Genomic DNA, 13,565 nt, shown 5'->3' with positions numbered 1-13,565 from the left:
TTACTGTGCAATCTAGCACTGCAGGCAGCTAAGATCACAATAATGTTACACAGAATCATAGAGTTGGAAAGAACCCAAAGGATCATCTAGTCCAACACCCTGCAATGCAGGAATCACAGCTGAAGAATCCCTGACAGATGTTCTTCAACCTCTGCTTAAAATCCTCCAAGGAAGGAGAGTCCACCATCCAAGGGAGTCCGTTTCACTGTTAAACAGCTCTTACTGTCATAGTTCCTTCTAATGCTTTATTAAAATACCCTTTCTTGCAACTTGAATCCATTGGTTTGGGTCCTACCCTCTGGAGAAGCAGAAAACAAGCTCATTCCAAGTTCCACGTGACAGACCTTCAGATAATTAAAGATAGCTGGCACATCACCTCTCAGTCTGCTTTTCATGGATTAGGTGACTCAGTATAATGTTCACTCATTATATTGAGAAGAGAGCAAAATAGTAGGCTGGACGTAGACAGTACTAACAGAATAGTTAAAGAAGCAGGGGTTAATATGGATAATCATCTGGCAGCTCTACCGACTGAAGAGAGTTCCTTCTGCTCACGCATCATTAAAATTCACCAATAGTGCAATGAACAAGCAAAACTGGAGAATATTCATCACTTCAAGAATGAATGAATGTCTTCAGAAGCAGGGGACAAGAGACCTTTGAGGACTATTTGAGATGTGATAGTCACATAGCTCACCCTGTGCTGAGATTCTACCACAGGTTCACTTAATTACTGTTAGAATCCCAAGCCCTGGTGCCTAATTTGCGGAACAATCGTGGGCATGGTTTCTCAGACGTTAAGTCCCACTGTGTACAGTGGGGCTTATTTTCTAATAATTGTGCTCAGACTGCAATACTATAAAGTGCTTTCTGGGGAGAAAGTGGGGTAGATGTTTCTGGATTGTAATGCAGAGGGTTCCACTGTTTGTCTGCTTACAGAAGACTCATTAGTTAAGGTGCTTAAACAGTCACATCAGCATGGAAATGAAAAGTCAGATAAATATGTCCTACATATTACTCAGCTAATACCTCCACACCTCAGAGGCATATCCAACAATTTTCATTAATTTTCACTGTCTAACCTGCTAGTGGTTATTAAAGTCTGTTCCGTAAACACTCACCTCCGTGTAGGCTTGGGTGACCTGTTCATAAAGGGACTGATGATGATGGATGGCCAGTTCAAGGTCTTGCATTTCAGAGGGGAGGCCTCCTTCACTGCACATTTTACACCAGGCATCTACACCAGAAAGGAACTGCAAGAAGAAATTCCAAAAGGACATTACAGGAATGCAATAGACAGGTAGCAGCAGGAGGAAATAATAATAATTAAAATTATCAGGAGAGCCATTCTGAAGTACTACACATCATAGCACATCAAAAGTAGAGTGAGACAAACAAGCATATAAACAAAGTTTCACTTTCTGAGTGGAAACCAGGATCCACAGAACTTGTGTACCCAAGGGGGCACGGAACTTATGATAATCAATCAGCAGCCCCCTGACCTGTCAGTGCTGCAATGGTTTTGGACAACTCCCTGAGTTTCAAAAATAACAGAATGGAGAAGGCAGATTTTTTATTTTTTATTTTTTGAGAGAGAGCAAGAGAGAGAGAAGAAAGCTGTATAGCATAGCCCCTTGGGTGCACCTAACCCACTGAGCATGCCTATAACATGTTTTTAGATCCTAGCCCATGATAGCACAGAATGAGAAGAAGAAAAGGAGTGCTGGTCTTAACTGTACACAAGCTTTCATTTTTAAGAGCTTAAGTGATAAACCTGTGACCCATTAACTTAGTGCAACTCACAGGGTAATTTCTTTAAGACAATCTCTACATGAAGTACGCTACATGTTGAAATGGACTGGGCTACATCTTAGCACTACTATACAAAATCGAGGCCAAGCAATCACTTCAGCAACAAAAAGAAACAACACCTCCCTCTAAAGGTCATGTAAAAGGGGAGAAATTAACAGATTCTGCATCCCTCTATGATTAGCAACACTTGCCTAAATTCTATATTCTACACAACTATTAAAGATATCTCTGCCCAACTTTGCATATGGTCACCCAGAGCTAGGCCATCTTCTATCTTTCAAAAACATCCAGTAATGATGGAAAATCTCCCTGCAGCTTGATTTGAAATTGAATCAGCCAATGTGAAAGTTTACTGGAGAACACTTTTTAAAAGATTGCTTTTTCTCCACGAGCCCTTGTAATATCTTCTCATACTATTTCATTTTTAACTGGTTCAAAAATCTAGTTAGTTATTATTATTTATTTATTTTTGGCCTGCCATATGGACACTAAATGCATCTCATAGAGAGCTAAGCAAACACACCAAGGGGCAGTTTTTATGACTCTATGGGGCAATGGAGAAATTCCAGAGCCTTAAGAAAGGGAAACCCATCACCCAAAGACATGTTATCCAACACCAGTGAGGTACAATCTACACTGAAACTACAGTGGTACCTTGGGTTAAGAACTTAATACGTTCTGGAGGTCCGTTCTTAACCTGAAACTGTTCTTAACCTGAGGTACTACTTTAGCTAATGGGGCGTCCTGCTGCCGCCGCACCGCCAAAGCACGATTTCTGTTCTCATCCTGAAGCAAAGTTCTTAACTCGAGGTACTATTTCTGGATTAGCGGAGCCTGTCACCTGAAGCGTTTGTAACCCGAGGTACCACTGTATGTATATTTTCTTAAAGAACTGGGGATTTCCAGGATGCTAAATCTGTGGTGCCAAACAGTAAACACTAGCAATGAGAAGGCTTGCAAGTTCTAAGGCCATGTAGCCTGTACACTTTTCATAAGCCTACAAAGCTTTTCCTGACCCTGCCTTCTCTGAACAAAACTTTCTCTTGCTTGCTGGTTTGTTTGTTCAAACTGAACATGACACATTGATGTGCCTTTTAACAAGCTCACATCTTCAACTTGTTATTTATTTATTTCATATCCTGCCCTTCCTCCCAAAGGAGGCCAGGATTGGAAACAAGTGATAAAACGTTAACAACATATTAAAAACAATTCCAATACGGATGCAGACCAGGAAAGATTCCACACACTCTTAATCCCACCACATTACTCTTTCCTAATGTTCCTGTTTCGCTTAGTCTTTTTTTTTCTCTTGCTCATTCTGCTATGCATAAACACCTATCAATAAAAAGAACAGCTAATTATACAGTAGCTACACTACCTCATTTGAGTAATATTAAAAAAAAACCCTCTGTAGCCCCAGTTTTTTAATCCACATTTGAAGTTTGAAGTTTCCCCCCTCTGCCTTGCTTAGGCAATGCTTTATTTAAGCATTGTACCTACTGAGGTGTACTGACTGAAGAGTTCCTGTTAAGTTTGCCATTTTTATCACGGATATCTTAGAATGAGGAGCCTGAAAGGATATGAAGGTCACAGTGGCTAACCCCATCTCAACCCCACCCTGAGCAGAGTCCTCCCCCACCTAAACACATTAGCACAATTATTATGAATCATAAGCATAGCTCAGCATATGCTGGGCCCAGCAGCTTTACGACAGGGAAGCCACTTTAGCATAAAAGACTCCTATGGCTCAACCAAGGTAGCTGAATTAAGTGTAACAATGCTTGGACAAATACACTTTTTTTGGATTGCTTTTGCTTTTCAGTGTGTACTTTCCCCACTGATTAGTGGTGATGTACTGTGCTTATCAAACCAGAAGAGGGGGGAAACAGGAAAGGATTCGCACCTACTGATCACCAAAAGGCAGTATAGTGGCACCTCGAGTTAAGTACTTAATTCGTTCCGGAGGTTCGTACTTAACCTGAAGCTGTTCTTAACCTGAAGCACCACTTTAGCTAATGGGGCCTCCTGCTGCTGCCGCGCTGCCGGAGCACGACTTCTGTTCTCATCCTGAAGCAAAGTTCTTAACCTGAAGCACTATTTCTGGGTTAGCGGAGTCTGTAACCTGAAGCGTATGTAACCCGAGGTACCACTGTATTACATTGCATGGTTCTCAATTCCTGCCCTCTGGATTCCTAAACTTCAGTGTCTAAGGATTCTGGCAGTGAAGCTAAAGTTTAGGTATGTAAACTCAAATGAACTTTTTGGGTATGAATACATGTGCCATGCATTTGTACCTAAGTAGGAATAAACTCCCCCCCCATCCTCATTTACACAGCATTTTCTAAGCATTTCATTTTGTTGTTTCCTATCATCACAACTACTCCCTGGCTTGTTTTTTCTTTCCAAGTCATTGCATGTCAGTCAGAAGGCAATGCATTCAAAATAATTTTATTTGGGGCATTAAAAAAAAATTTCTTTGGGGATAACTTGGAAGCAACCTGGTTTCAGCTATGACCACAAAGAAGAACAAAGTCACTCATGTACTTGAGAAATATTTATAAAGTGCTTCCCAAGGCTTCAATCAGCTTATGCCTGGCTCAGATAAACTGCAGCTGCAACAGTTTGTAAATGGTCTAAGTGTGTCTGTAAACATTAGGTGCTGTAAGATATGTTGTATGTTTTAAAATAGCAACCACCTTAGAAAGAGATAGAAACAAGTATTCCACAAAGGGTATTCTGGTTACTAGGTAAGAGAAAAGAGATAGAGATGGAAGTTAAAGCACATGAGTTTAAAAGAAACCCAGCTGAAATATAGAATATAATTTTATTAACGGAAAAGAGAAGAAACATCATGAGATTAAGACACCACACAATGTGAAGGCTGCCATCCTAAGCACATTTAACTAGAGAGTAAGTTCCAGTGATCTCGGACTTACTTCTGAGTAAACATACTTAGGAACATAAAAGTTCAACAAACTCAATTTTAGGGGAATCGTTTTCTGGGAATTACTGTTTGGCTCCTGCCTTAACTTTCATAGCACACCAGGGAGTTGATCTTCTAAATTATAAGACGATGAGTCAACAGGATATTTCACTAAATAGAAGAACCAGAGCAGACTACACATTTCAGTTCCAGACTCCCAGCTGATGGAACTGCAAGCCTAGTCAGATAATTGCAGCCCCCACCCCACCCAGGCACTTGAGAGTTTGCTGGCTCCACACCAATCCTTTCCTCCCACAAATGTCTCTTTTAATCCAAATGAGTAGCAAGTTGGACTCAGATTCTCCTACCCACTTTAATTCCTGTCCTGAGAGACTCTGATAACTGTCTATCAGCCTTTATTTCAAGAAAGGGTTCCTTTTTTCCAGTTGCTTTCTAACCCAAGTGAGAGGGCCCATTAAAAGCTAGGCATGTTAATGCAGCTGATACAGCTGTCCTGTCAAAGCTTAGACCATTTAGGTATTTCTGTTTTTGTCTCTGTGTTTCCTTGTGATCTCTAAGAATGTGCCTGCACCTGACATCTCTACTCATGACTCACTAGAAAATCCAAGAAATTGCCATTTAGCAAGTATGCATTAAGAGTGAGGGAATCCCACATTGCTATCAGTCTGGAAAGGTACTATTAGTCTGGCACAATGCAGACTGCACCCCCAGTGCTAGTCCTTAAATTACTACACACAATGCACATGGGGATGAGACCAGCTGATCTGAAGACAGGCACAGTGTGGATTTTGAGGATCACAGAGCTGTTACAGCTGCCCTGTGGAAATGCTTGAAATTACTCCAACTGGCAGTTCTAACTCCCATGATAGTTAAGTAGTTTCAACAGAGTATATCATCATGACATTTGGCAATACACCCGCCTTCCCAAAACACAACTCTCCGTTAAGATATTTTATTGGTTATTATTACAAATATTTATGTCCCAGCTAATGTGCTCAAATTGGCTAACAACAAAGTTTATAATCTATTCTTACAGAACGCTCCAGAAATAACAAAAAGTAGTCTAAAGAGGTAATAAAATACTACAGTTGAGAAAAAGCCATAATATGCCTGTGCTGGCATGGAGAATCCAACTGCATGTGGAATTACTCCATACAAAGGTGTAACCAGTATGGGGTGTAATTTTAATTGGTTTTGAAGTGCAAAGTATAAAGCACAGACTCCTAAGCAACTTTTAGAAATGCGATCAACTTTACCATTGAGACTAAGATCCAGAAGCTGAAGTATTTTAGCTAGAACATTTATTAATCAAAATGTAAAATCCCCTAGATTGAAAAAGATAAGCATTTTTTTTAAAAAAAGGACAGAAGAAAAAGAAAATTGCCTGATTTTTTTGTTTATTTGTAAAGTGATAGCCATGTCTGAAGAGGGGAAAGGATGACTGCTAGGAAAAGAATAACAACAAAACATACCCAGATATACAGTATTTCAGCAAGGTTTCCCTTGGTTAAGGTAGGCTTCCTGTTGGCTGTCAAATCAGCCTGGAGAATATCCGAACTCAGTGACCTCTCTATAGCCAAATACCTCTGCATCTTTCACAAGGGCAGACTGGTCCTGCGCAGTAACCCAATCTTTATACTGAAGGTCTCTTCCAGCTTCCACTTACAACAGGAACTTGTTTTGCCCACATTCTGCCTAGAAAGCCTGGCATTCCCTAGACATTTGCAGGACCTTAAAAACCTACAGCAACAGGACCAGGGATCTCAGGAGAACAGAATCCCTCTTTGTATCCTTTCACACTTCCTCCCTGGGGAAGAAAGTGACCTCCCCTACCTTGGCTGGATAGATTAAGGCCTGTATTGCTCTTGCCTATGAAGCACAAAAGCTTCTGGGCTCCTCCTTTCATCACTGCTCACTACATATGATCAGCAGCTACCTTGGCTGCTTTCTCATCCAATGCTCCTCTCCTAGAGTGACCAACACCTTCACAAAACACTGCTGCATCAATGCCCATGTTTCTGTTAAAGCCACCTTCAGTAGGAGGGTCCTACAATGGGTACTTCCTCTATAATCTTGCAGCTGTTCTCCCACCTGAGAATGGGATAGCTCTGGTATGTCCCGATCTGCTGACCTTTCATTGCAGGGAAATGGGGGGAAAGTATGGTCGTACCTACCTGAAGCATAGTTTTCCATTGCCAATGAAAGATCAGCAGGGCCCCACCCTTATGGCGGATTGCAGGATCCCTCAATGTTCTCTCTCTATGATTCCCTGTTTTCTCTGTGATGTAGTATCTGTTTTTCCCCTTCCCTAGTTCCTGTCTTTCCTTGAGCTTGGTGAATCCGCAAACTGAATCCCTATTTGTAACACATCACCAAGAAAAGAGCCAAGATACCAGTTGAATTAATGGTATCGATAAAATTCTTAACCATCAGGGAGTTGGCTGATGAGGGTGAATGCATCGGGGCAGGGCCCTGTCCTGGTTTCTGATCCGTGGTTGACTTCTGACTTCTGCTCGGTGGTTGGGGCTGGGACCTTCACGTCGAGTCTGACTGTGGACTAACATGAACTTATCTCTACTCATAAACTCTTAAAAAAAAAAAAAAGATAAAATTCTCAACCAGACCAACATCCCAAATAAACCGAAATTACACACCTGTTCAGCCTTCTGGTGAAACACAGCAGACATTGCTAGTATAGTGCTGCGCTCATCCAGTGCTGCAGCAAAGCTCTTCCATTCTTGATCTAGCTGCGTAGAAATTTGTTTAATTTGTTGAGATGCATAATGGCCTGCCTCTGAAAGCCTGGATGCAACCGACATGATGCGATTTATATTCACGTAGGCATTCTGGGGAGAGAGAAAATTATATTAAGTAAGAACTGCCACCCTCCCTATTATTCATCAAAACATTTTAATATATTTCTCAAAACTGAGAATGGGTTGTGAAGGAGAGAACAGGTACACAACCAAGCAGCATTTTGGAAGATCTGACAGCCAAGCTAAATTATTAACAGGATCATATGGTGATATTCTTATTTATTGATTGTAGCATTTCATCTTTCAAATGGAAGTTCCCACTCCTGCATGCCAAGTTTTCTACCTGCTGAAAGCAGTAATGTATTTATGGTGTTTGCCTCCCATGCTTCAATTTTTGTTATTTTTAAAGTCACATATCCAGTGTCCCAGCCAGACAAATGGAGTAAATGAAATTGTAAGATGAGGGTTGGAACCATGCTAAACTAGTAAATATTGATTTATTTAAGATATTATTTTGAAACTGAAATAAATAAATCATGAACAACATAATTTAATTTCCACCTTTTTATTTTACTTTAATGTTGTATTTAAATGTTTTTTTATTAAAAAAATGCTCAAAAAAGCTATAAATTAAAAATTCAAATGAATCTACAATAAGTAGTGCTCTTGACTTAACCTTTCTACTTGCTTTGTAAAGATTATGCTCCTACACAAACATGGAATTAATAAAATGTTCACTAAGGAGATGGCTTTTTAAAAGATCAAATGCATTGTGCTTATCATGATGGTCTAACATGCCTCTTTTCACCACTTAGTTCCTGGAGACACACAGGGTGGGCAAGAATTAAAGACAGAAGGTGGGGATTCTGCTAGGACTTGCTCTCTCTCTCTCTCTCTCTCTCTCTCTCTCTCTCTCCTCCTTCTATTATAACAAACGATCATCACCAGAATAAAGTTAAAGAAAAATTATACACACAACACAACCCCACTCAGGAGTGAAAGAAGCAGAAGACTCCATGAACTCAAGAAATACATTAATATGAGTCCATGTTTTTCTGAAGAAATCCAATTGCTGCTTTGATTTTGCAGGGAATGAAGTTGTAATCTTTAAACTGTACCCAGCAATTGTATAAGCTCTAATGAAGAACAATAGCTTGTTCTCATATGATCTCTTCAAGAACCCAATTCCCATGGTAATGTTCTTAACCAACTAATTGCATGTGGCCTGATGCAGATTTTAATTGAAGTGCATATTGTCTTGGCATAATATAAAGAGTACAGTGCATGGAAATGACAAACAGTAAGATCTTATTTCAGAAAGATGTCATTAGAGGGTAATTGTAATGTGTTTCCTATGCATTGTAACTCTAGGGAGAGAGGGCAACTTGTCCTAGTTTTTAACAATTAGTTCCTTGACAATGGGTGGGCTGATGTAGCCATGTTGGAAAACAACTTTGCACATTTCTCTGAAGTCATGACTCACCCTTCGAAGGGGTCACATATAAAGCATAAACCAATTTTGGTGAAGCAGTTATGAATAGCTTCAATTAGAATAATCAGCATGTGCACTGAGCTATTCAAATATAAATCGGCAATCAGTGTGATTTGTACCCATTTAAATAGGACAATGAAGCTTGCTTTAGAAAAGTAATGAGATTAATGGGATACCAAATATACTTTAAAGTCAGTTTTCTCTTTTAATGAGACACATTAACATATAGACGTAAATACTGCACAGTTGTAATAAAAGAAAAATCCATTTTTTAAAAAAAATAATACTAACACTGCTCTGTTAAAATAAACACAATTCTTAGAGTACATAGTGCTATATAATATTCATTTAGTTTAACATAACAGCCTAGGAAATCCATTTTCTTACAATGCACTATAGCATCACTATAGCAGTGATGGCAAAACTTTTATACACCGAGTGCCCAAACTGCAACCCAAAACCCACTTACTTATCACAAAGTGCAAACACAGCAATTTAACCTGAATACTGAGGTTTTAGTTTAGAAAAAAACAACTCATACATTAACATCTTTTGTCTTAAAAGAAAAACACAGTAACAGAGTTTTCAATGATACAAACAACTTATAAAAGTTTGCATTAAGATGATCCAAACTAAGTAAGGAAAGCAATCCCAAGTGCTTTCATTGACTTAAAATTATTTAGCAGAGAATTCCATACTTTAAGGATTCCCCACTTTTAAGCTCCAGCCTGAGCAAGCAAGCGTTTTCAGCGTTGCCCTCTGAGCGCATGCAGAGCAGAACCCCCCCCACACACACACATCACGCTGCTGTTTCCTGAAAGGGCCCCGGGGGCTGCCCAACATGCTAGTCCTACTCTCTCGCCCAGCCCCGACTAGCCCCTACGCAGGGTGTCCACCGTGGCCGGAGGGTGTGTAAAGCCTCAACCTCACAGCAGCAAGAGGAAGGCGGCTGCTCGGAACTCTCAGTGGCCCACCAACGCAGCAAATGTAATAAATTTGGGTTGTTTGAAACATTCCTCCTTTTTCTAATTTTTGAAACATGTGTTACATGTATTTAATACAAAAAGTAGCACATGTAGCCATGAAGACTGTTACTTTTAAAAAAGAAAAGAAAAGAAAAAACCCTAAAGCTGAGATTTTTTTGGATTCCAATCAGTCTAAAAGCCTCCCACAAGGAACATTCCATATCTCCTATGATTTTAAAATATAAGGATTTTGCCTTGACTACCTGCTTTTATGAAACCAGCTTTTAGAACAAAAGAAAACAAAACATCAATCTACGTACTGTAATGGGAGTTTATTTTAAATAGTGATGGCAATGAAACTAACAGCTGTACACAATATGTATAGTCTGACTATGACAAAACTGATGAAGAAGGATTATTCATGAAAAAGTGTGCAAATAAATAAAATGTTTAGAGAACTGCACTTAAAGACATTTTCTTTAACAGTTTTTCCTTTTCTGTTTCATTACAGCAAAAGGAAAGGTAACTGGAAAGCTGTTAAGGCCCCGTGGGGATTGGGAACTCAGCCATAGCCATTACTAGCACACATGTGGTGTAAAGCTAGGCATTACTAATCAATGCACAGCTAGTGACAGTCCCCTATGAAACTCAGATATTAAATGTTCAAAGAGGCTCAGCTTATGCTTTATGAGCCACAGAAAAATCATATGGCTATGAAGAGTCCTGCCCATGAAGACCTTCCACAATCAAATTCTTCATTTTGCTCCTTTAATGGTTCCTCTGTGGAGATGCTTTTTAGGAGAACAGCATTCAGAAAATAAGCAAGTTTATCTAGATGAGACAAGAGTACCACGTCTTCAGTCACATCATACATCAAAAGGAAGGCCCTTATAACATGGTCAGTGTTACTTTCTCAATAAAGCTACATTATGGCAATTAATACAACAGTGTTCTGAAATGACACTTAAATAGGAAGTCTGTGTCCAAGTTTGCAACAGCTTTGTAGAAACAGCAATCCCAGCAGCTGGTAAAGTTGAATGGAGACAAACCACACAACATCCACACACTTATAGGAATGATTAACTTCCTGCCACAAACCGAAGTTTCTGAATAAAACTTCATGCATTAGCAGTACTTAATTTTTACTGAGTGATACGCTGACAGCTAACAGGTGGATTTTCTCTTCTTTAATTTTTAACTGTGTTCAATTTACCAACTACAAATTAAACTGAAATATTATTGCAAGTGTCCCATAAAGCCACTGGGATTATAATAATCAGATGGTATTTTGCTAGAACATAAAGTTTATCATTTCCAGTCCTATGAAACATGACATTTTATTTTTTTAGTGACCCCCAAACACCAAAGCAACTTGTTTTACATTTACTGAGCGGCCAGTGACATTCTAACCGCCCTATGAGTTGTCAAGCTCTGAGCATCTTTAAGCCAAAAATTCAGATGGCCACAGCTTGTCATGGGGCCTCTTATAACCACTGCTATTTTTGGAGACTAAATTTTTCTTTGAGTTTTAGTTGTCATCCAATTTCAGCAGGCAAACAAACTGTCACATAATTTCAAGCATTTGGACAATAATTTCAACTAGTGGGGTGCTAAGCTGTGATTGCATATCCTGAAGCAGCTACTTTGATGTGAAGGGATTCAGAATGGCCCCAAGGTTCCTTCAACCCACAAAAAACAGGAATGGTTTGGAGCAGGAAGAACCTGTATCAGCTCTATTTTGATGCACCGTTCCCATGCCCATGCAATAGTGTGGGAGCTAATTTTCTGTTATACAAACTAATGGAAACCTGTGACTAAGCACCCATGTGGCCATGGGTCTTTCTTGCCCAATAATTGTCTTGTCTACTGGTCAAGCAATTACTTGGTGGAAAACAAGAATATGACTCCTGGAGTGGCATGAAATCATACCAGAGGGAAGTGGCTTCAACATTGCTATAAGCACATACAAAAGAGGCATGTATCCAATGCAGATGGAATCAGCATGTCCGAAAATAAGCATTATGGATTATTTTCAGGAAGTCTGAACTTCAGTAGCAGGTTAAATGACCAAGTGATCAAAGAGGAAAAATAAATCCTGGTCATATGAAAAAAAAATGTCAGTTATCACAGTACTAAGCTTTCTGTTTACTGACTCTCATTAATGGTATCTCATGAACATGGCAAAATTTGTATTGCACCAACCGTCCTTTAAATACTTCTTTTTAAAAAGTATTGCTGTTAGATGCTCAACCTGACCTTTTACTCATTGAACCTCTAGGGCTTCCCTAATCTTTTAACTGGTGCTTCTTCCTTGACTTTTCATCTCTGTCCCATATGCATCCTTAGACAGGAAGAAAATAGGTACTTACCATAGAATTCATAGCAAAATGATTATGCTGTGTCTGCAAATCCAGGGCATGTTGGTAGTTCACTCCAATTTCAGTGTGGCTCTGCAGGAACAACTCTTTGTTGTGACTGATCCAATCAAACATCTAAAAAAAGAAAGAAAACAAAATCATGGCTTGAAGATGAGGACCTTACCTTGGATCCAAGCATATTGTTTTCTACACAAATTTATACTGGTGTCACACACAACACCCTATACAAAATTCTACCAAAACTATGCTCTGTGAATAAAAGCATGGCATATGTACTTCGAAAGCACTGCTCAAATCATATGAAGCTTGGATATTTGAACTGTCCAAATTATTGTGATACAATTTCAAATTTGATCTACTTAGTCTTAGGTCAGGTTGAAAGGATATACAAGCCCAGGGTGGAATATGCATGCATTTATAGGGCCCAGACCGATTAGAAACCTGTATGTGGGCCTATGTAATTTATATGTGGAATTCACTTATAATTCCAAGCAACTCGGAATATATGCATCATGGCCCCCAACCACAGAAGTCAGCAATACTCCAAGGGGAAACTGGGTGCTGCATCCAGAGGATAACCTGAAATACCTTCTTGTATGTCCTCCTTGTTAATTGACACAGTCCAACCAACACGCTCTTACTCAGAAGATGATAGGACGTCCACTTCCCTGACCTTGCAGAAGCCAGCAGATAAAAACCAGGCAAGGATCCTTTAATCAACACAGCCAGCTCCTATAGGCTCTGTCAACTTCAGCTCTCTGCTGAGACAACATCCCTCTATTGCTGCAATAGGAAGGTGAACTCCAGCCAGAAGGGGCCACTGGGAACTGTCCATGGTCTGGACTTTCCTGGTTGCTCTTTAAAGAGATGTACCCTGATGTGCCCTAACCTCTCAAAAGAGACGTGACTTGACCATGAGCCCCAAGTCCCTTGGAACATTTGGATATGGTAGCTGTTCCCTTATAATGTGACACAGGAATGGTGGCCATCTTGTAATTTGTATGAAAAATCATAGAAGCATAAACTCTATGACAATGAGACAACTGAATTCTCTACATAATAGAATAGTTCAGAAGAGAGATTAGCAATAAATTAGAAATGTGTTTGTTATCATAGATCTATCTAAATGTTCTTAATATAAAAACAGGATGAAGTTACCATATTGACTTGTGTGGTGGATTTTTGTGCAATGGCTGGTCTTCTGAATAGCCTAACATG

At 39.6% G+C, this 13,565-nt stretch overlaps 1 protein-coding gene across 15 annotated transcripts in view; it reads right to left on the bottom strand.

Annotated features, from left to right (window-relative positions):
* KALRN (kalirin RhoGEF kinase) overlaps window positions 1-13,565 on the bottom strand; it is a 492,818-nt gene that overhangs the window by 213,387 nt on the left and 265,866 nt on the right. For all 15 annotated transcript variants that reach the window (XM_079992485.1, XM_079992495.1, XM_079992497.1 and 12 more), the window contains 3 exons: window positions 12,339-12,461; window positions 7,411-7,602; window positions 1,122-1,253 (listed from right to left, as the gene is read on the bottom strand). In XM_079992485.1, coding sequence (XP_079848611.1) covers window positions 1,122-1,253; window positions 7,411-7,602; window positions 12,339-12,461 — 447 coding nt within the window. The remainder of the gene's footprint in view (window positions 1-1,121; window positions 1,254-7,410; window positions 7,603-12,338; window positions 12,462-13,565) is intronic.

This window comes from Podarcis cretensis (assembly GCF_951804945.1).
Source record: "Podarcis cretensis genome assembly, chromosome: 1".
Taxonomy (NCBI): Eukaryota; Metazoa; Chordata; class Lepidosauria; order Squamata; family Lacertidae; genus Podarcis; species Podarcis cretensis.
This window is presented reverse-complemented; position numbering and strand designations above follow the sequence as displayed.